At 34.4% G+C, this 24,539-nt stretch overlaps 1 protein-coding gene across 2 annotated transcripts in view; it reads right to left on the reverse strand.

Moving 5' to 3' along the window:
- Nucleotides 1-24,539, reverse strand: part of LOC138702940 (uncharacterized) — a 290,852-nt gene that overhangs the window by 12,934 nt on the left and 253,379 nt on the right. For both annotated transcript variants that reach the window (XM_069830353.1, XM_069830354.1), the window contains exons 8-14: nucleotides 20,901-20,966; nucleotides 19,496-19,555; nucleotides 14,195-14,258; nucleotides 9,309-9,461; nucleotides 5,835-5,971; nucleotides 3,693-3,955; nucleotides 66-170 (exon numbers count right to left, since the gene is read on the reverse strand). In XM_069830353.1, coding sequence (XP_069686454.1) covers nucleotides 66-170; nucleotides 3,693-3,955; nucleotides 5,835-5,971; nucleotides 9,309-9,461; nucleotides 14,195-14,258; nucleotides 19,496-19,555; nucleotides 20,901-20,966 — 848 coding nt within the window. The remainder of the gene's footprint in view (nucleotides 1-65; nucleotides 171-3,692; nucleotides 3,956-5,834; nucleotides 5,972-9,308; nucleotides 9,462-14,194; nucleotides 14,259-19,495; nucleotides 19,556-20,900; nucleotides 20,967-24,539) is intronic.

Raw genomic sequence — 24,539 nt, forward strand, 5'->3', positions numbered from 1 at the left:
AGCAAATCCCCGCCAACCGGCCACCCATCCAAATGAAGTCACTGTATTACAAGTTAAATACTCACTGACTCAGGTCCATTAACAGCTTCCCCAGCAACTGGGGTACAAGGTATCTCGTTCGTGGTGTCAGGTTGGTCACCACATCATTTGCTTCTGTAAATCCGTCAATTCTGTTTCAACAAAAGAATTGCAGAACCTTAAAAGCAAAATTCACTCTGAAAACAAAGTTTTTTTTAACAGAATAAGTTTTAACTGAATTATAACTTACTTACTTACAAATGGCTTTTAAGGAACCCAAAGGTTCATTGCCGCCCTCACATAAGCCCGCCATTGGTCCCTATCCTGTGCAACATTAATCCAGTCTCGATCATCATACCCCACCTCCCTCAAATCCATTTTAATATTATCCTCCCATCTACGTCTCGGCCTCCCTAAAGGTCTTTTTCCCTCCGGTCTCCCAACTAACACTCTATATGCGTTTCTGGATTCGCCCATACGTGCTACATGCCCTGCCCATCTCAAACGTCTGGATTTAATGTTCCTAATTATGTCAGGTGAAGAATACAATGCGTGCAGTTCTGTGTTGTGTAACTTTCTCCATTCTCCTGTAACTTCATCCCGCTTAGCCCCAAATATTTTCCTAAGCACCTTATTCTCAAACACCCTTAACCTATGTTCCTCTCTCAGAGTGAGAGTCCAAGTTTCACAACCATACAGAACAATCGGTAATATAACTGTTTTATAAATTCTAACTTTCAGATTTTTGGACAGCAGACTGGATGATAAGAGCTTCTCAACCGAATAATAACACGCATTTCCCATATTTATTCTGTGTTTAATTTCCTCCCGAGTGTCATTTATATTTGTTACTGTTGCTCCCAGATATTTGAATTTTTCCACCCCTTCGAAGGATAAATCTCCAATTTTTATATTTCCATTTCGTACAATATTCTGGTCACGAGACATAATCATATACTTTGTCTTTTCGGGATTTACTTCCAAACCGATCGTTTTACTTGCTTCAAGTAAAATTTCCGTGTTTTCCCTAATCGTTTGTGTATTTTCTCCTAACATATTCACGTCATCCGCATAGACAAGAAGCTGATGTAACCCGTCCAATTCCAAACCCTGAATTATAACTACGAGCAATAAAGTAACAAATGACTGAAAAGAAAACATTTATCCATTCATGAACATTATTAAAGTGTTAATGCATATATAGTCCCGTCGCTCTAATTTCTGGCAGCCAATCTTGTTGCAGGTTGGCTACATTTAAACGTGTGCGTCTTGTGATTCGCTTATGAAAACGTTATTCATTTCTTAAGGCTCGATAAATACTTAATATAATCGCCTGCCATTTTGGCTCTTTCATTGGCGTTCGCAGAAAGCACACGAGGACGTTATTTGCTGCTCAATTACAGTGCGTTTGAATTATTATCATAGGAGCTACGACATGATAATGTTTAACGGTGTGGCAAATAGATTCCTCGTATGGTAGCTCGGCACGAAAGAACAAAAATGGCGAACGATACTACCTACCTAGACTTTATAGAGACTTACTAAGACGTAAGCAAAGAGGAGGAGTCACGCCAGGAATAACAGCGTCACGACTATAGTAGGGAAAGTATTGTGACTGTGAAGAGCACACTACTGGTACACACAATTGAGGACGTCACCCGAATAAGGGCTAAGGGCGTAGAGAGCAAAATGTAGTTCCGATATAAACTAATTTCAATGTTTGACAACTGTCAGGTTTCTCAGAGTTGTGTCGAAAAAGTTTTTCTTTACTGTTAAATTACTTGTATACTTTTTCGACACAACTATGATGAACCTGACAGCAGATAAACATTGATATTAGTTTATAGGCCTATCAGAACTACATTTTGCTCTGTATGCCTTTATTCGGGTGACGTCCTCAATTATATTTCCAGGTCATGGGATTGGTATTAAATTCTTATAGTAAGTTTAATAAACGATTTAATCTATAGAAGATAGAGTAAATGATAATGTTAGCAGTAACCTAAAATAGCTAATTGCATTTCATATCATTACAGTGAAACCTCTCTAACCTGGATATGTTTGGTTCAATAAAAAATTGCCCAATTTAACAAGGTGTCCAAAGTAGAAGGAAGTAGATATTTTTTAACATGCAATGGAAAGGAAATTACTGTACATAATGTTAAGGAATACAGTATGCAAGCACTTTGTCATTTAGTTCGACATTAATAGTTTTGAGAACTCTTTTTCTTTCCCCACTGCAATTTTGTTTCCATGCATTTAATATTGAGGTCCTATTGTTGCTAATGTTTGAAACTGCTGATTTAGAAATTCCAAGTTCTTCTGCAATTTTCCTACAACTAACACCATAACACAAATGATCAATAACTTCTTTCTTCCTTTCAATGACACACACGCACACACATATACACATACAAATATTTATTTATTTAATTATTCATCAACTCACTCACCCATTTATTTATATATGTTCATACTGCACTATAATTTCTTTGAAAAATGAGCACATGGTCTTAATATAACAATCTTCGTTGTGAGACAGATACAGTACTTCGGTTCATCCTGCTCAAAGACTATGGAAGAATTACATACAGAATTCACGAAGTAGGCCTTGTATTGTATTGTATTTATTAACATTCCATGGTATTCATACATGCTCACAGCTAGAATATGGAACAAGTCAAAAAACTTAATACTATTATAAAATCTTAATTTATAGTCACAGTCTAGATGAAATATATACAGACGAGATTTACAATATAGTCTACTAGTACAACACAAAGTTTTAGTATCAATTTCATGAAGTGCTATTGAATGTCATGAATTCACCTACAGAATAGAAGGCGTGAGAAATTAGGTACCAGTACTTCTTTAATTTGGCCCTAAATAATTTTATGTTTTGAGTTTCATTTTTTATATCGATAGGGAGGCTATTAAAATTTTTACTGCCATATAAGTTATAACGCACTCCTTTTTGATAGCACGATAGACTTGCCGATGGAGTATGAAAGTCATTTTCTTGACGTGTATTTATGCTATGAACTGTTGAATTAGTTACAAAGTTTTTACGATTACATACAAGGAAGATTATTAATGAAAAGATATACTGACAAGCCATGGGCATTATTTGTAGTTTTTTTAAAATAGTCCTACACGATTCCCTAGATTTGGCACCTACTATTATTCTAATTACTCTTTTTTGTAATAGAAATATATTGTTACTATCTGTGGAATTTCCCTAGAATATTATTCCAAAACTCATTACCGAGTAGAAGTATGCAAAGTATATTGTTTTTAAGGTATTGATATTTACTATTTTTTGCATAGATCTAATAGCAAAACAAGCTGAATTTAGTTTGGGGGTAATTTCTTTAATATGATTTTTCCAATTTAACACATTATCGATTTTTAAGCCAAGAAATTTGGTTGTTGTTGTTTCTAATAGGAATCTATCATTAATTATTGCGCTAGAAATTTGCGACGTTGAATTTGGACAGGATTTAAATTGAATTATGTTAGTTTTGTTACAATTTAATACTAATTTACTGACTGAGAACCAGTCACATATTTTGAGGAGAATTTCCTCTGTTGAAGATTGGAATGTGTTGGAGTTATTGGCTGTAATTACTATACTTGTGTCATCTGCAAATAATATGGAATGACCTACAACTTACCGAATAACAAATACATTATTATATGTATTTATCCTCAAATCATCTGTCACTGCTTTCAGACCATATAGGAAGAGTTCATCCCAACAAGTGGGGTCTGTGTATATTATTTTCGAGTACTGCTGCACTGATTGCTGGTGCAACATTGCACAAGCTGACTCCACCACTACGACCTTCATATTAGCCATTGCGACATGCCTTCGAACCCATTCTAATTTATTTCTTTCCATCTCTTCTTTCAAGTCCGGATCAAAACAATCATACACCTGAAACATAACATAACATGTAATATGGGGAAGCAGTAAAAGTAGAAGTCTAAAAGAGTCATTAACTCAAGTGGAGAATATTTTACAGGAAAAATCAGATTGAGAATGCGATAAATTTGAAACAAGTGAAATGAAAAATGAATTGGGCATAGTCTTTTAAATATTGGTTAACAGAGATGTAAAGATGGCATCATTAAATATCATAGCAATGAGTGAGGGCTTACATTTTATTTGTACCTAATATATTCTCTACAGCAGTGGCATATGCTGAACCTGGAGTTTGGGTGTTCTGTTAAAAATATATAGTTGGTCTATCTCGCACAATTATTATAGGCCTAAGTGAAATATCGGGTCAACATTAACTGCCATTTTTAATATATCATTTAGTATTGTTTATATTTAATAACTATGGGGCGGATGTTCATGGCCTAAAAATCTACTTAAAATGATCTTTAAAATGCCCTTAAACTAAAGGAAAAAATGACATAAAATGAAAAGAAAATGACATTTAAATATTATTCAAAGTACTCGCACCACAACTTCTTAAAAATTAATCACCTTGTTTCAATGACTGCCCTGCAAATGCCGGAGAAAGGAGACAACTACAAATAACGTTATTCAAAATTGCATTATTTATGATCAAACAATAAGCATGGCCAGCAAAGTAACCTGTTTGAAGTTCCACAACCCGCTAACTATTCTACATTTCCATATTGTGAAATAGAAAAATGTCTAGTGTATTGTTCGCTTTTTGTTTTATACTGTTGCACTAAATTCGGAAGTGGCGGGGTAGGTCTACCCTTATTCACTATATGTTTAAACTGTTCACCTGCGCTGGCACACAGCTATGAATCTTAGTAAAACCTAAACACAGTAAATTCACTCACACAAACAGTAAACACACACGTCAAACACAATATTTTGTAATGCTACAATTGACAAGTTGAGCTGCCTGTATACAGGACGACCTGCGAGCTTGAGAGAAGCGAGTATCCCCACCTTGCGCGCGCAGAGAATTATAGCAGTAACTCTCAGCAGGGGATGTTCTTTTGTACGGACAGGACAACCAGACCAGACCTCATCCCACTTCGTCAGGCAGAGCGTAGCCTACATTATGAAATGAAAGCCGTTCTGGGGATGTGTGCACATTCAACCAGCAGGAATTTAAAATATTTAAATGGTAATAAATTAAAATTAATCTTGAACTATATACGTCAACTTCCAATGAGATTACCACGCATTTAAATTGTGATAAATTAAAATTATTGCTGCATTATATAAAACAACTTAAAATAAAAAATGAGATTACCGAATTTACAGGGTGTCCAGCGCACATCTTGAACACCAGCAATATATGCCCCTGCTCTACAGTCAAAAGATTATTTTAAGTGAAAAAAAAAATTGTTAACGTGAATTTTAGTCAAATTACAGCATCCTCTTCCCTTCAAATACATTACTAATACACAGGCCAATGTGTACAAAGGAATATTTAAATAGTATAAACTTTTAAAATTTAACCATTTATTCTTGAGTGTACTGACCTTCTGTTCTCTCTTGTTTTATGTATCTGGAGATCCTAATGAAAGAGAAGTACCATCAAGACTCAGAAGAAAGAAAATAGATTACTTGCTAGTGTGTTATTACAAAATAATTAGTGCATCACTTAAAAGAAACTAAATGTACTATTTACAAGTAATTATCTAGTGAATTATGCGTTACGGTACTGACTGGGTAACATATCGATGTTAGCACTAAGCGAGAGTTCAAATGAGGTGCTGCCAAAATCAAAGAGAAAAGTGAAAGTGATTCAAGTTAAATTACTATAGCATGGTTGAGCCTGTGAATTTCAAGCTCAGTATCATTAGTAAATACAACGCACCTTACACTTCGTCATCTCCTGCAAAACTTTCCTGAAAGTGACCATCAGCTCCATGAAAAGCGGACAATCTCGGGAATACAGAAGAAATATGCCCACACTTGATCGTTTTATCAATGCATGTGTTGGTCTGTTAATATCTGAAACCGAAGTTTTACATAATTAATATTAATTAAAATACATCCAAAATTACTATTTATGTGGACAGAAGAAGATAGCAGATGACAGACGACATTAAGATACAGTAAAACCTCGATAAGACGCGCTGGCTTATTACGCTATCCCATGTAATACGCTTTTTTTTTGTCCGGTCCCTGCACATTTCATATATAATACCTTTATAAAATACCCCATAGCGTAAAATGGGGGATTTTACGCTATGATAATGTGCCAAACCAAATCATTCTCTCCATTTATAATTTATATCAACAAAATGAAATTGCCATAAGAACTGAACGCGGAACTACTAGCTGGACTTCCATCAACCAAGGTGTTAGACAAGGGTGCGGTCTTTCCCCTCTGTTGTTTATTATATATATGAACCATATTTTATACATTTGGAGGCAAAGTCATCATGCTGGAATTCAAATTAATCGAAACACAGTTCTCGATACACTAATGTTTGCCGACGATCAGGTTATTATCGCTAAAACAGAGGATGCTTTACAAAGAGCCATTTATAATTTGCAAATAATCGCCTCTGATTTCAATATGGAAATCTCAAAAGAGAAAACAAAAGTCATGGAATTTTCGGGAGAGAACCCAATTCCAAGTAAGATCATGATAAATAATACTTTAATTGAACGTGTTAATTCATTTAACTATTTAGGTTATAACCTCTCTTACATCACTGATGAAGATATGTCAAACAAAATATCTAAATTTATAAAAATCACTGGTGTGATTAACACCGTCTTCAAATCATCCCATGTTCAGAAACATACAAGGCTAAAGGTATATAAGACACTAGCTCGACCGGTCCTCACTTACGGTAGCGAGGCATAGACAATCAGAAAAGCTGATGAGCAAAGGCTGGCGACAGCTGAATTGAGGTTCATGAGACGAACAGCGGGATGCTCTTTGCTGGAACACCGTAAAAATGTGGACATATTGCAGGAACTCAAAATGGATCCTATAGTTAATTTTGTTCAACAATATCGACTTCAGTGGAAAAAACATGTCGAAAGGATGGATCGCACTAGATGGCCTAAACAGATTCTTACTTATGTACCAAGAGGAAAGAGGAAATTGGGAAGACCACGAAAGCGCTGGCATGAGACCGTAACAGATCCTGTAGGGTCTAATACGTGAGGGATATGATGATGATGATAAAATACCCCATTTGTTGTGCTCTAGTCCCATATGATACACTATTTTTGTGGAATATTTTCGATGTATTTTTCAGTAATGTAACAGCAATAAAACATTTTGGCTATTGAACTCATTGGTGCCATTAACCTGAAAAGTATTCGACCCTTTACCTGCGCATTTAAACCTTCACACTGCACAACACCCTATCCTCTTGTTACGCTCTCTTATTCGACTCTTTACCTGCACTCTTAAAGCCTACATACAGTTACAATATCCCATCCTCTTGCTAACCCTCTCTCTCAAACAACATTCTTCATTAGAATTCTGGAAATTTTTGTCGATCAGTTTGTTGTCCTTAGTGAGTGTGTCTGTGAGTGAAATGTCTGTGAGTGTGATTGCAATGAAATGCTAAACGAAAAGTGCTTTCTGTGTCAGAAAAATTGGAAATCTTACGAAAGTACGATGAAAACAGTAGGCCTACTCAATTGTTAACAACTCTCTGATTCATTAGGAATCGCATCATCATCATTAAGGACTATACCGGTAACAAAAAATCGCGACTCAATCACTGCAGCTGCGATGTCGGGAGGATGTACCCAGTAAATGCAGGAAAGTGAAGTGTGGTAAACATAAGGGCTTGGAAAACAGGCACACGACAGACAACTATAAATGACTTTTTTTCGAAAGAATTAAGTACAGTACATGTTGTAAATGTCTTTGACATACAGTACAGTAATTACATAATGCAGTAATACTGTATTACCTTTCTTGAATCGTGTATTTCAATAAAGAAAAATGCTAATGGATACTGTATATAAGTCAAAATTAGTATACTCCTAATACGTGGTCCTGGTAAATATGCAGTTTACATGCGGTCCCTTGAACAGCATCTTATCAGGGTTTTACTGTATATATGGATCATGCAGTGAAGACAAAGAGGAAGGCAAAAAAATAGGAAAGATTGGAGAAAGCTAGGTTTGGAGTGAAAGACCTGCCCTTGGGCAGAACACAATGAATGAATGAATTAATTAATTAATAAATGAATGAATGAATGAATGAATGAGAGAACATAAAAAATTATCTTATCATTATTTAAGTCTTAAACAAATTTAATTCAAAATTAAATCGAAAGAGATAGGAAATGTATTTCAGCACTTTAGCCTACATGAACCCACTATAATACCAGGGGCTACTTTCATAGCTTATATGTTGTTTGTTGTTTTCTAATGCCAGGCGTTTGATAATAAAGTCATTTGACCTCTTGCACTCCAATATTTTTCAAAGATATTATAATGGCCAGCCACTGAAGCACAGATTTTGAGGTGTTCCGAATCTATTTCTTGGTTTGAGTTGCACAATGGGCAGTTAGGGGACTGATATATTCCAATTCTATGCAGGTGTTTGGCCAAACAATCATGGCCTGTTGCCAATCTAAATGCAGCTACAGACGATTTTCGTGGTAAATCGGGAATTAACTGTGGATTTTGATGCAGAGAGTTCTATTTTTTCCCTTGAGATTGTGTTATCAAATTTTGTTTGTTGAAGTCTAAGTATGTAGATTTAATAATTTAATACTATAGCTTATATAGTTGGTTTCATTTTTCATACCTGAAATACACATTAAAATAAAAAAATAAATAATAAAAAGCTGAACTTAGCTTCGTGGTGACAAAATAATACTTCAAAAAAACAACTCTAAGTCTTTCTTAGTTCTTGGCAGTAAAGCCATTAACTCTCTTGCTCTCCAATATAGGAGAGTGATGTAGCAAAAAGTATAACCGTTTTAATGTAGACACAATATGGTGGTTATATCACCTACACACAACCCCCAAACTGTTTGCAGGACCACATCTGCCGTTGGTTAGTGGAGCCATATCATCTAGCCAGGAGGATTGTCAAACAACTCTACCGACCATATCCTCTCTTCACCACTTAAGGGACACTTATGCATGACATGGCAGGTCAACATGCTGAGATGGCACTTTCTCCATTTTTGATGGAACAGTTATACCACTGTGACTCGGTCCACAGAGTCTCTTTTGTTAAAAACAGGTACACCATGGGAAAGTGAGGCTGGGAATTGAGTAAGAGAGGTTATGGAATGAGTATGTGTACAAACTATTTTTGATTTAATAAAGAACTCCAAACAAAGATGATCATTCATACCTGGAGTAGGAACAGTTCTCCTATTCCACAGTATTTTTAGAAGTATAGCAAAACACACACCCAGCAGGGACAGGAGTACTCCCAGTATAATGATTAATATCTTTGAAGTACCGTGTAACTGTATTGGGGGTGATTCTGTCAGAGTCACAGCAACTGGAACAAAGTAAGAAATCAAATTTACATGTTTAACAACTAAAAAAATAACGCCAACAACAATGAAACTTAACAGGATTGCTTTCATGGTGACTGGGTTGGAAAGATCTTAAATTTAGTCTTCCCTTTTAACCTTATAGTGAGGTATAACTTCTTCGAAGTTTCGGGACTATAGCACTACAGGGTCTATCACTAAAGAATATTGTTATCCAAAACTTGAATTTGTTCGTCATACTTTTCTAGGTGACTTTTCCACATGTCTAGAAAGATCTGATGTTGGATCTATAAGTACAGGGAATATTTTTTAACTGTCCTGGAGAGTTGCTGCTTTCTGCTCCTAGGCGACCTTGTGACTAACACGCTGATGACGCAGTTCCCAGTTGGTGGTCTCAGTGCTGGACTGGCTGCCATATGGGGTGGATGCATACTCCAATGCTCTTTAGTTTCTGAGCTGTGCTTAATTATTTGTGTGAAGTTAGTGATTAGTGTGTGAAGTGTTTAGTTCCAATGCCATTTTCATTCCGTGAGCGTGTGTATATTTATAATCAATGAATCAAACTCCTGTATCTCCTCATGAGGAGCATAGGGCATTCAGAAAGTGCCTCCAGCGAATAGGGATTATAAAGAATGGACCTTCGCGTCGGTACCTTTGATGTAGCCGGACCGATTTCAATGACCTTCAAGCCAGCTAGAGCGTCAGATTCTGCTTTCTCCCTAGAGTTGGTGCTGACATCACACCAGCTAGCAGTCGACACAGCGGAAATATAACACATACAATTAATACATCTAGGTACATTATGTACTCAAATAAAATAAATTGGATCCATAAAATAATAAATCCTTCATTAACTGTAATGTCTAGACTCTAGAGTTCCTTTATAATGAGAGTTGAGACGTTGACCCCAACAATAATTAAAATATGTAATGATTTGATAGCGCTGAAAATGGAAAAACAAAACTCTTACGAGAAGTAAAACCATATACCTATATTACATTATATACAAATATTAAACGAATTCGATACTTAATTTTATAATGTATTATATTATTTTATAATATAATTTATGATATCTCAAATATAAAATATTATTATTACAACTAGTTTGTCACTGAGAAATAAGGAAAAGCTGTTAACTTGAATTTATTTGAAGCAAAGCGTTACTGGATTATGCAATAAGGTAGGCGATGTTTGGATCCTGTGCCTTAATTCTATTCTCAATTATTATCTTAGCGTATGCTCGATTACCTTTAGGGAGGCCGAGACGTAGATGGGAGGATAATATTAAAATGGATTTGAGGGAGGTGGGATATGATGATAGAGACTGGATTAATCTTGCACAGGATAGGGACCGCTGGCGGGCTTATGTGAGGGCGGCAATGAACCTTCGGGTTCCTTAAAAGCCATTTGTAAGTAAGTAAATGCTCGATTACACTACCTCTAGCGCTTGAAAGTGGAACTAGCCGCTGGCGCACAGAGAAACAAAACACAGGAAAATTCGCTCAGCGTCCATTCTTTATAATCCCTATTCACTGGTGCCTCCATCGGATCCTATTTGTAGCCAACTTCTTCACTTCGCTCCATGTTTTCCCCTCCCTAGCAATTTCCTCCAAAACTGTTCTCTTCCATGTATTTTTTGGCCTTCCTCTTGTTCTACTACCCTGGGGGTTCCAATCCAAAGCCATTCTTTCTACTGCTCCATCTTCTTTCCTGATTGTGTGCCCTATCCAATTCCAATTTCGTCTTTTGATTTCTATTGTGATTTCTTTCTGATTTGTTATCTTCCATAGTTCTGAGTTTGTGATTATATCTGGCCATCTAATTTTTAAGATTCTTCGTAAACATCTATTAACAAATGTTTGCAGTTTATTTTGTATAATTTTACTTGTTTTCCATGTCTCACAGCCATATAATAAGACTGATTTCACATTACTGTTAAAAATTTTAATTTTTGTTGATCTAGATATAATATAAGATTTCCATATTGGGTACAACTGGACAAATGCACTATTTGCTTTTTTTATTCGGTTTTTTACATCCTCAAAGGCTCCACCATCCTTGTCAATTATACTACCCAAATATTTAAATTCTTGAACAGTATCAATGGTATTATTATTTATTATAACTTTATCTGTCTTTTTACTCTTTAATCTCATTTCTTTAGTATATTTATAATACTTACATAAAATACAGAAAATCTTGTGAGAAAACGCAATGCAAGTTCCGACAGAAATTTACAAACAGACCCATACCTTGTATAAAAACAATAAAAAACCTAGCTAAAAAATTCAAAGAAACAGATTCAATAAATGATCGTAAAAGACTACATAGGAGCTGAAATGGAGTCAATCAGTGCTGCTGAACTTGGGAAAGTTAACAATCATTTTATAATAAGGTGTCAGCAATGTGTAGCAGTCAACCAGGGACATTTTGAGCATCAAATATGAGCTGGGTAAATACAAATAACTGTATATTGCTTGCATGCCAGGTGAACAGCTGGTGCATGCATGGCGGGAGACAGTCACTCTGCGGCCACGACCAGAAAATTCCAACTCTCCGGGACCGTTGAAAGATATTCCCTGTATAATGAAACGTAGGAGCAGTAGCGGTTCGTGAACTTGTGGATTGAGAGAGCTGCAGTCACTTCTCGATACCATTACTAATAAGTATAGGACAAAAATAAATACACTACATATCGAAAAACCAAAACTTCCTGACTTAGTTGGGAGATGTCTGTGGCATCATTTGCTAATCGCTAAAAAAAACTAATACCATCGATTTCAGTCTGAATTTCAGATCGGCAGACACTCAACTTGCAATCTACCAGTGCATTCTGAATTGTCTTAGAATTACCTTTGAACAGTGACATGTTTCAAATGATTTTTGGAGAGGATCATTTAGATTACTCGCGAACTGTAGCAACCCACGAAATACACTAGAGTTCTTCGAATCGTTTTTTCATGATGTCCCCTAAGGAGAAGTTCATATTGGCCACAAAAGTTGATACAATCAATATTTTTTTTAAATAATTTCACGATTTTTTTCTCATTTCTTGATTATGTTTGAGAATGTTTGTTCTGTTCGTTTCACTTAATTGGACAGCAATATTAGTTTTGCCTAACATAGTCAATGAAACAATATTTTTCAGGTGAGACTGCGAAGATTCGTCCATTTTGCTTTTTAGGGGCAAATGTCCTAAATGTGTCACACCACCCCTAGTCCATGCAGCATCACCACCGAAGAGGAGGCAAGGAAAACAAAATACAGATTTTTTTTGTTCACATCCACGTAACCACAAATGCTTAGCGTAAATTTCATTGTTATACTTCCTTACATAATATATGCACTATTTCGGCTGGATGAAGCTTGAGTAAGATTTAAGTCGGGTAAAGGACGACCCTTTAATTTCACTTCATTACATCAATCTTCTCCACAAGGGAAAGTTGAGAAAAATAAAATTAATATTCTGTAATTCACATACACCCATGCTTGCACATTTGCACTGGTTAAGTTACGGTACTAAGACGTCATACTAAAGCAACACTCAGATATACTGATGGTGAACAATTTTCTAAAACTGGAAAAGAAGTCTCTTCCGCATTTTACGTGCTATATCAAAAGGATTCCACTCGTGCAATCATTTTGAGTTAAGGCAAATATTAGGTTCTGCTGGAGGCTGAATATATACGTAATAATAAGGCAAAAGAGAATATTAATTTCGTTATATTAACTCGATAAGATTCAACAACAATAAGTATGTGAAAAGAAAATAAAAATTTTGTCATTAAATTTCAAGGGAATAGAGAATCAATTTGATGCAGCATTACAATAGCGGTGTGGGAGGGGAGGAAAGATCTTCCCTTGTAGCTTGGCTCTGCAAGCCACTGCAGCGAAATATGGGTTTTAAACAGTGGCAGTTTCCCTCTGCTTCCCTTCACCTCTCTACCCCCTGACCAGGCAAGACACACTCTCTAGCTGTCCCACCCTGCAGATCCCAGGACGACTTTGAATGCAGTGCCAATTCCAGTACAGTCGACACGCAAAAAGATTATGCATAAGATAATAGTACATATTCCCGCCAGATGAAATATAAAGCAATTTACCAATAAAACCTGTAACAATTCTTCTACAAATTAAAATAATTATTATTTTTATTTTCCTGTCAAAGCTGGGAGTGCTGCAGCTCCGCAGCTCTTATGGACGGGCCGCCCCTGCATAGGAGAAATAGTAAGAAGAAAAAAAAAAAGCTCTTGTAACAACAATGCTCTACACCAACAACAATTTATGCAATCAGGAGCCTATTCCGCTAAAGTATGGATAATAATTTTAAAGTTAAAATAAAATTATTGTAAAGTAAGAAGGAGTTGTAGCCTACTATTTTTCTGTTCCACAAAATAATATGCGTAAGTTTGTATTATTAGTAAATACATGGAGAAAGTTGGGTTTGAAGTGAAAGGTCTGCCCTTGGGCAGAACACTAAATGAAATGAATCGAAGCTTCACTGTGGTCTGAAATTTTGACGCAATTAAAAAAAATTCACAATTGAATGCTGAAGACCACTAAGATTTCCAATACCAACTGTATAACGCTACTAGTGGATAGTGTGCAATAAATATTCATGAAAAATATTCTTACTAAAACCTGTAGACAAAACTCCACTCATTTCTATCCTTCCCACAATTTATCATCATGCATTTATATTGCAGAAGGAAATCAAACAAGAATGAATAATTACATGGATTTGTTTTCCAACTACATCTACCTCCAGGGCAGTAACAATAGTGTGAATCCACAACTACCTGCAAGAAAAAGAGAAAAATATATGTTGATCTGCATTCTTACTAAAAATTACAGAATCAAAGTCAAAATATCATTAATACCGGTATTATTGTATCATCTTCTGAACTAAAAACTATACTAATAATAAATCTGTAGCCAAAATTTTTCTGGTAATTTTCGATTTTCCAAAAATAATTAGTGTTAACATGTATAATTAACCATTCTGAAACCGAAAATCGCTTTTTTGAAATTTTTGTTTGTATGTCTGTCTGTCTGTCTGTCTGTTTGGATGTTTGTTACCTTTTCACGCGATAATGGCTGAACCGATTTATATGAAAATTGGAATATAAATTAAGTTCGTTGTAACTTAAATTTTAGGCTATATGGCATTCAAAATACTTTATTTAAAGGAAGGGTTATAAGGGGGCCAGAATTAAATAAATCGAAATATCTCGCTTATTATTGATTCTCATGAAAAATATTACATAACAAAAGTTTCTTTAAAAATAATTTCCGATAAGTTTTATTCGATACAAAATTTTGATAGGACTGATACGTAATGAGATACATGAGTTTTAAAATTACAATAAAAATGTCATCTAAGCCACTGTACTGAAATAAAAACAAATGACTTCGTCTATAAGGGGCCTTAGACAACAACAATCGAAAGCTATTAAACATAGCCTAAGATAATGTTTCTGTGTTTGTATGAAGTAATATCAGAAGCTAATTAATTGTTTAATTATTATTTCACCATTGGAAAGTGTAGTTTCTCTAGATGGACATAATTCTACAATGTTATTACCAGGGAACGGATTTATATGGACTAAAAATATATGAAATATGTAAATATATATGTAGTTATTTTTACCAAAATATGGAATTAAATATGGATTTTTACCAAAATATGGAATTAAATATGGACTTAAAATTATAAAAAAATGACTATGTACATTAAATATTGGTACATTTTAATCAAACTAAACAAAAAATATAATGGACGTACCTTATCTTCCAATGTAGTTTCAACAAAACACAATTTTTATTGACTGTTACCATAACAATAGGTTACAAACATTTCTTTCAAGTGCTGAAAAGTGAATCTTCTTCTATTGTCTCTGAGGATAGATTTATACTGACTAAAAGAGCGTTCGACGTCACAAGAAGTAACTGGTACATAATTCAATTTCACAATGTCTGCTGGGGATAAGTCCAAGTTAATCTTCACTGTTGATTCACCACTCATCACAGCAACAACCTTTTGTAGTTCTTCATATCCAGGGTTTTTTGAAAGTACAGTGTCCACCTTAGCTCTTACTGCATCTGCAACTTTACCTCTACCACGATTCAGTTGTTCCACAGTACTATTTATAATTTCAAAACTTTCAGATAGTGAAAGGTGCCTATTTTGGAGACTTTTGAGCGTTTTTATGATGCATGAAAATGTATGCTGAATGTGAGCTAAGTCATTCTTCACACTTATGTCACAGGTAACTGTTTTCGCAGTATCAATTGAGACTGCATCTTCAGAGTCCAATGCAAGGAGAACATTGTTAATAGAGTCTATATGTTCGGCATAATATTCAACTGCTTCTAGCCATGTACCCCATCTAGTTAAAATTGGCTTTGGTGGCAATGGAATTTCAGGGTACATTTCTTTCAACACGTTAACTCTACTGGGAGCTTTGAGAAATACTTTTTTCACTGATGAAATCAACAAATCTACTTTAGGGAAATTGTCTCTGACCACTTCTGCCACACGATGAAATGCATGCGCCACACAAGTAAAATGAGTCAATTTAGGATATACAACAGATAATGCTTGTCCAGCTTTGACCATATAAGGGGCAGCATCGCTAATAAAGAATAACACATTATCGTACATAATACCCTTTGGCCACAGGATACCCATAGCTTCGTTGAACAGTTTAACTATAGTTTTGTTATTGCACTTTTCTAGAACATCACAATGTAAAAGAATTCGTTCAGAATATTGTTCACTTAACAAACCGATAACTACATTACCAACAAGTCTACCTTCTTTGTCGGGAGTCTCATCAATGGAAACCCAAATTGAACTATCTTTAATTTCATCTCTTATCTTCTGTATTGTCTCATCGTAGATGGATGGAGCATACGTCTTCCTAAGTGTTGACTCATCCGGGATTGTATGTTGAGTATATTTTTCAAGGAATTCCCTGAAGACCTTATTCTTTAGTTTGTAGAGAGGAATATCAGCAGAGATGAGAGAACGGCACAGGTCGATGTTAAACTCAGATCTTACATTCGATGTTGTTGGTTGTGTTAAAAACAATTGTCTCTGCTTGGAATTTAGTTGTTTGTTGGCCTGATGTTTACTAGTTGTAATGTGTTGTTGCACCAGGAACTTTTGTGTAGATGATACTGCACACTGACACAAATTACAAAATAATATTTTATTGTCAGTTGATAAACCATCTTCTTTAAATTCTGAAATGTAACTTGTTAGTTTTGATTTTAAATTGACTGAATGACGTACTTTTGGCATATTTACCGTCTTTATAGTATGATTTACAAAACTGAACCTATGTGTACTCTGACTGGCATTTAACTGTTGAGCTGCACAACTGAAGTCTGTTAAAAATTTTAAATTAAATTAATACAGTTTTGTAACTTACTTTCCCATTGTTGATAGGACTGCTAATTTTCAAATAACTCTGATGTTAAAGGGATTACTGAACATGTGTTTAAATCTCTATTGTTGAAATGTATTTTTAAAAGTTAATGGAATTTTGTTTTGTTTTATTGTTAAACCTAATATAATATGGACTGTTTTATATGAAATATGGAAAATATATGGAAATTAACGAAAATATGTACTAAACTCTAAAATATGGAAAAATATGGAAAATAAAAGTAGGATTTTTCAACCCTACACATTGTGAAACATAAAGATAATGCAAAATATAAATTATATTAGCTTTATAAGTAAATATGTATTTACATATAAATCCTTTCCCTGGTTATTACAGTAACTTCTGAAACATATAGCAAGTAATATAAAGTATACACATTAAAACTAAATGACATGTCAATCGTCATTAAACTATGGTTGCATGTAATAACAATTAAGAAACATGTTAAAGGAATTGTCATTGCACCAAATGATTGCTCTCTGGACCAAAATGACCGCATTTTAATTATTTAAATACAATTTGAATTAAGTAACATATTAAACGACTTATCCTTCTATCAAACACGAATGTTCCCTGGATCAAACGTCCTATTTTAATTATGTAATTACTTTATATTTATTTCTAACAGGTACAGTGGAGTGCACGGGTACGGCTAGTTTATACAATAAAACTCGTCTTTATTATCAACTGCTTTCAAAGCTATTTCAATAAGTGGCAATTATTACATGGAACCCAAGTATTTCTACCTTAAATACAAATATTCTCTGTGTTATTAACGGAGACACTCTTCTTATCTACATTATAGGCCTACATATTTTTCCAACTATAACTTCTACTGAACAAAAGAAGAACAATTTGAAAATAATACACATTTTCAATTGTGATTGTTCTTTATCATAATTATAGGCTCTTGTTTTTGTAATGTGTGCTATTTTATTGCTGATATTAATTTATTTTGTCTTCTTCTTTCTGCTTATCTACAGGTCAGCTTACTCCCAACCACGAGCGTTTGTTCATACTGGAGTAAATTCTTTAATTTGTATATAATAGTTTCTTAATGTATCTTTTTAATGTAAATTTATTTATGTATTTATTTAAATTTAAATATACTACTGAATAAAGAATATAATTACAAACAAACAAGAGAAACAGAAATAAAAAAAAATAACACAAACAATATAAAACAGGAGATACAGTAGTATTAACAAAATTTGAGACCGAATGAGCAGCGCTCGTGTTCGGTCGCAGTTCAGATATAATATTAATAGGCCTGTAAGAGAATATAAAATAAAATAAAATAGGAAATAGAATTAAAATTACAGTTACAGAAATTATATAATACAATATTAATATAAGAGAAATATATAAAAAAAATAATAATAATAAAAATAAATAAGTAAAATAAAATAGGAACTAAAATTTAAATTACAGCGGCAATGGAATTATATAATATCGTCGCCTGAATGCAAGAACTAGGTAACTTGATTTTTCATATTTTGTGACTTTGCTTATTTACTTATTTATTGCACTAAGGAATATGTCTCGTTTTCTTTTACCTATTTGTTATATTGGAAAATAGATGTCGCTGGTATCGTTCGATCAGTTACCTAGATCCTGAATTACATTTTGTGTGATTTTTGCTATGCTATAAAAGAGGTAACTAAAAATGCAAATTTCGAGTTACCTGGTTCTTGCATTCAGGCGACGATATAATATTAACACTACAGAAGAATAATATCGCACGTGAAAAGTAGGACTATATATATTTCAAAATTATAGAATACAAATATAATATAGGTTGATTAATTCATACACATAGGCTATAAATTTATTTAATCAAATTGAAGATATTAACACGTTTCTAATTTTCTTGTTATATGTTAGTGGGTTACATGTTAGAAGTTCTGGGTGTAATTTAGTTAAAGCATTGTATAACCGAGGGCCAAAATTAAAGCTATGCTTTAGACCAGCAGATGTGAGACATTTAGGTTCTACTAATGTTAAATTAATATTTCGTCTTGTGTCATAATTATGTGTCTGTAATACAAACTTATTACGATTTTTATGATAAAATTCTAACAGCGTATACTTATAAATTTGTTCAATATTAAATACATTAAATTCAGAATAAATTAATTTAGTTGGATAATTGAAACGTTTCTTCAAACAAATTTTAATAAATAAATAAATAAATTGTTCTTATACATCTTGATTACACAACTTTTAACATTATATCACTTTGGAAAACGTATTATGTGTCTTTCTCGTGTTAAATTGACAGGCATATGGTCAATTATTTCTTAATAATTTGATTCCTTTCCAATTTTGTATATGTAGTCATCAACACTTTAGAGAAAAGATGTTTAATTTCTACAACTTTCATTTGTTTATTTCCTTTCTTGTGTCCATTCAAACCTCTGATTCAAGTAAAAAACACCCGTGATATTGAAAACCTTATGAAATTTACGTTGTGTCCTTTGATTGACTGAAACTAATGTAGCTTTGAAAACTTAAATAAGCACCAATTAAGTTCTATTAACATTTACTTCAGATTTGAAAGGCCATGAGAAATTTATACTTACATAACAACAATAGTTGCCATTCGGAAGGTCATGTATCTCACATTCTGTATTAGGATACCTCTGCAACAATGAAGGCATGTTACTTCATCACTATCAAATTGAAAGCCCATCCATCCATCTATCCATTTTCTTTAACGACTCTCTTAAATGCATAAGTTATTCAATACTGGTGAAACAGGGTGAACTGAACAGGTTATGATTTGGAAAGAAGGCTGTCGATGATACAAAAATCATAACAGTATTATAGGTAAACATATCTTTGAATTGTCGAGATCGAGAATGATAGGAGAGAGATAAAGAGAGAAATATAGGGATAAATAGGAAAAGAGAATGTATAAAAGTCTACTGCATTCACAAACCTTTGGAACAAAAAGTAGAGGATCCAGTATAGATAAGAAAATGGAAACTACAGATGAGAAGCTGGATGCAACAGAAATATATCTACCAAACTCACGAAGAGTAATTTGTACCTGTGTATCTACTTAGGAAGAAGTGAAAACCAATATTAGGAGGTAAATTTCTCTCAATTCGTGTAAATTCCAATGTTTTAATCTGACACTGAGACAGTGACAAGAGTAACAGTGACAAGAGTAACAGCGAGACAGTGACAAGAGGACAGTGAGACAGTGACAAGAGTGACAGTGACAAGAGTGACAGTGAGATAGTGACAAGAGTGACAGTGAGACAGTGACAAGAGTAACAGCGAGACAGTGACAAGAGGACAGTGAGACACTGACAGGAGTGACAAGAGTGACAGTGAGACAGTGACAAGAGTAACAGTGAGACAGTGACAAGAGTAACAGCGAGACAGTGACAAGAGGACAGTGAGACACTGACAAGTGTGACAAGAGTGACAGTGAGACAGTGACAAGAGTAACAGCGAGACAGTGACAAGAGGACAGTGAGACAGTGACAGTGACAAGAGTGACAGTGAGACAGTGACAAGAGTGACAGTGAGACAGTGACAAGAGTGACAGTGAGACAGTGACAAGAGTAACAACGAGGCAGTAACAATGAGAGTAATCGAGAGATAGTAACAGTGAGTGAATGCATTGATTTTGGGATATCAACATATTAAATTGAATCATCGCAATTGTAAACTTGTTAAAATGCAACTACAACTACAAGGAATATAACAGAAAACATTATTATTATGAATCTACGTATGAATTGAAAATGTGCAGATTCATTTTATCAATTGAAGAATGGCTATGAGGCCAATAAATCTCGTAATATTATAGTAAAGAAATGTCTGGTAATATATAGTGGTCTTCAACACAGGTATGACACCTGCAATGGCCTTCAGTTGAAATATTTCAATTCTCTTTCTTAATAAAATACGCTAAAATATGTAGGTACTGTACATTACAACTTAAAAAATATATCAAAACAATTTTAAACTTACCTCTCTACAACTTACGCTGCTATTTGAGATTTTGTCATTCATATCACATACGAGATGTCCAGTTGTCTGTGGAAGGAAACATGAATAATAATAATAATAATAATAATAATAATAATAATAATAATAATAATAATGTGTAACAGTCAAGATTTGCATACATAACTAGAAAATCAACCAAGTAAACAATATTTTCTAATATGTTGTACTGGTATACAATATATTTTTATGTGTACGAGATTCAGAAACATAAATACATTTTCGGTAACTTTCACAATACTGGTAGTCAACTCAGTGGCGGTTCCTCGGGGGAGGGAAGGGAGGAACGTCCTCCTCACATTTTTTTTTCTTTTTAAAGTAAATACCAAATAAAATATGTGCCTTGAAATTCGAGAAAGATTCGATAATTTTTAAGTTCTCAGCTATAAGAAAACCTCGGTTGATCGAGTTTTAAACGACGCACGCTCATGTGCTGCTAGAAAACTGTGAGAAAGATGCAAGATTGTTTGTGTGGAGGAAAGTCAATCCATTCCTCCTTTACTGCAGTTAACACACATAGACAACAGCGCACTAGCGGCCAGAATCAGAAGCAAACTTTTAAAGCAAGTAAATGAATGGATAGGGAGGAGATCCTCCTCTAGATCAGCACATAGGTGGGAAATAGAAACCAACTAGTCGTGCAGCAAGCTCGCTACCGCTGCCATCTAACGATGTTGCATTCAACCAGACTATAACACATCTAGGAGGAGGCACAATAAAAACAGTTTTAACGCAAAGCTATGAAAGATACCATATAAACTATTTTTTTTTAATTATAAATAAAAAATATTATTCATTGCACTTTATATAGGTTACTATTCATGGTTTGAAACTTTCAAGGATATTTGAAAGTTAAAGTTGGATTTATATAAAACAAAGAGGAAGTAGTTAGTTCTATGTTAGTATCGCAGGTCTTTTGGCACCTGAAATTCACTTCCATTCATTGTCTACTAGACAGGGCAACAGCCACAAGACCTGATATTCTTCAAAAGCATGTGATACTGAACTTGTAAAATGTACATGTGGCAACACAGACCATCTGGGCATGTGCAGTGTTCTCGCTTTCCTCAGATTACTTCCCATTCCCATTTCCGTAAAACGGCTCCGATTACATGATAGTAGCTGTAGTCTCTTCCAACACGTGTGATGCTGTAGTGTGCTGCGAGGTTGTGAATTTCCTTGTAATTGTTACTTTGTGCAATTATTCAACAATGAATGGAAGTGAAAACATAGTATATTTTGTAAAATTTAGGAAACTCAGTTTACAAGAACAGATTATTGCTATACAGAAGGGAAGGCCAACCCCAACACTACCTGGTCTTACATGTATGCATGTAGGCTAATTTGTAGCATGTTTCATTCAAGAAGATAATATCATTTCGTGCTGTTAACTTCTTTCCTCCTCTTAAGAAATAAGCAAGAGCCGCCACTGAGTCAACTACTTTTGCAGCTTTGCAAATATGCCTCTAATTGTGAAAGAGAAACGTTATAAATGACAATCATTATCATACCTTCCAAGGTAGGAAACCTCAAGAACCAGGGAAAGATTTATCCAAAAAAATCAATACTCATTTCCGTTAGAGGCTGAGTTGAAAATATTTTTTTAATTATTTATTTTACCACGCTTTATCAACTCCTATGGTTAACTAGCATCTGCGTGAGATGATGGTGATAATACCAGTGAAATGAGTCAGGGTCCAGCATTGAAGGTGACTTATCATGTGTTCTGGGTTGAAGGGAAACCCCAGAAAAAACCTAACCAGGTATTATGTCCCAACCAGGATTTGAACCTGGGCCAGCTCGTTTCATGGTCAGGCGTGCTATCCACTACTCCACAGTGGTGGACTCGAAAATAGTAAATTGGTGCAAGTTCGCCATTTTAGATTACGTTGTATTTTCATCCTTGTGTAATATTTATCAGTATTGGCTAGAACTTGCAATCACATGTACCACACAATTTGTCGCTGGGATTAGTGCACCAGATGGAGGGTAGCCTAAAGGAGATTCCAGGGGCCTGTTTCTCAAAACTCATGGACTAGTAATACTAGTCTGTACAGTAGTAATATTAGTTTATTTTACAAGTCTGTGTTTCTAGAAACTACAAGGGTAAAGTAGTAGTTACCAGTTCACAGACTAGTAATATTGGTCGATTTCACCAGTTTATAAGTGATTCTGTTTCTCAAAATGCTAATGTAGTTGATTATACTAGTATTCAACAGGAATATTCCTACAAGACTCTAAAGACTGGTGATTTCTATATTATCAGTTACCAGTGGCAATCTTTCTCAGATAATCAAAACAAAATATTGTAGTTATTTTTTTAATATATGTGGTTTAGTGATTCCGATTGAAGTAGTGAAGAAGTTGTTGTGAGAAGAGCTAAAACTATATCGAGAAAGAACAATTATTATTCCTTTACGGGAGCATTGTTTAAATATAATGAACGGTTTAAATAAAGTGCTGAAAAGCTTGGAGAGTTGTTAAACATAGTGGGACCTGTCATAACAAGACAAACAAATAGAAGTCATGCATTATCAGCAAAGCTTCAAATACAAATTGCTCTACAAATCGGGATGTTGATTATTTTCCAATGCCATCTGGTTTTTCTGCCCTAGACCAGCAACACATGCAGAATTTTTTTCCTAATAATCTAATACCAATTCATCAACTGCAGTAATTTTTGCTGGCTTTCCTCCTCCACTGCCAGTTCTTCTGACATTGTCAACTTTAGCCTACAAATTAAATACAGAACGACACTAATTTATGAATAGATCAAACGTAAAAAATAAAAAAAAAAAAAATTAGCGAATTTTTCAAGTCATAAGTGGCATCCATGTCGCCAGTAGACCCACTAGCTACATAATGTGTTCATATTATGATACTGTGAACTTGAATTGGTACTCGTCAAAGTTGCTTTCTTAATGTTGGGCCAATAAGTGTCCCTAACGTATGCATAATCTTTGTTCTGAAGTATCAGTTCCATAGCCTCACATATTACAAATTTTTTTGTCCAGTCGTTTACTTTATCATTTTTGTTATTATGCTTGAAAACGCACCGAATGATATATCCTTCGAGTCATTAATCATATTGAGTATAGTTAATTTGCTTTCAATTGATGGAATTTCAAGAGAAGAGAGAAGTAAGAACCAAAATACAAACAACTTAGTCTCCTAACCTCAAATAACAATACCTACCAATGGCTATAAACAAATGAACTCAATCATCTGACTAGTGAAAGAGATCATGTGACTAGTGAAAAATTGTCACAAGTTACTAGACTGGTAAAATAGTTTGAGAAACAGAATCTACTAGAGCTGGTGAAATATACTCTGGTAACTAGTAACTGGTCAACTACTAAACTAGTATTTTTGAGAAACAGGCCCCTGGAGAAGTGGGCAGGGATCAAGGCCAAGTTTCATAGTTTACAAAGAGGAATTCTAGCTGGGATGAAGTTAATACAATTTCTTTTTAACTCCTTGCTATAATATCCTCTCTATTTTAACTAAGAGCATTACACATATTGTAATTTAAATTTGTTTATGGCTTCAAATCTAGTTTGTTAGTGCTTATTTATTACCTTTTGGGTGCCTATATTTAGCATT

Source organism: Periplaneta americana, chromosome 7 (assembly GCF_040183065.1).
Source record: "Periplaneta americana isolate PAMFEO1 chromosome 7, P.americana_PAMFEO1_priV1, whole genome shotgun sequence".
In the NCBI taxonomy this organism is placed as follows: domain Eukaryota; kingdom Metazoa; phylum Arthropoda; class Insecta; order Blattodea; family Blattidae; genus Periplaneta; species Periplaneta americana.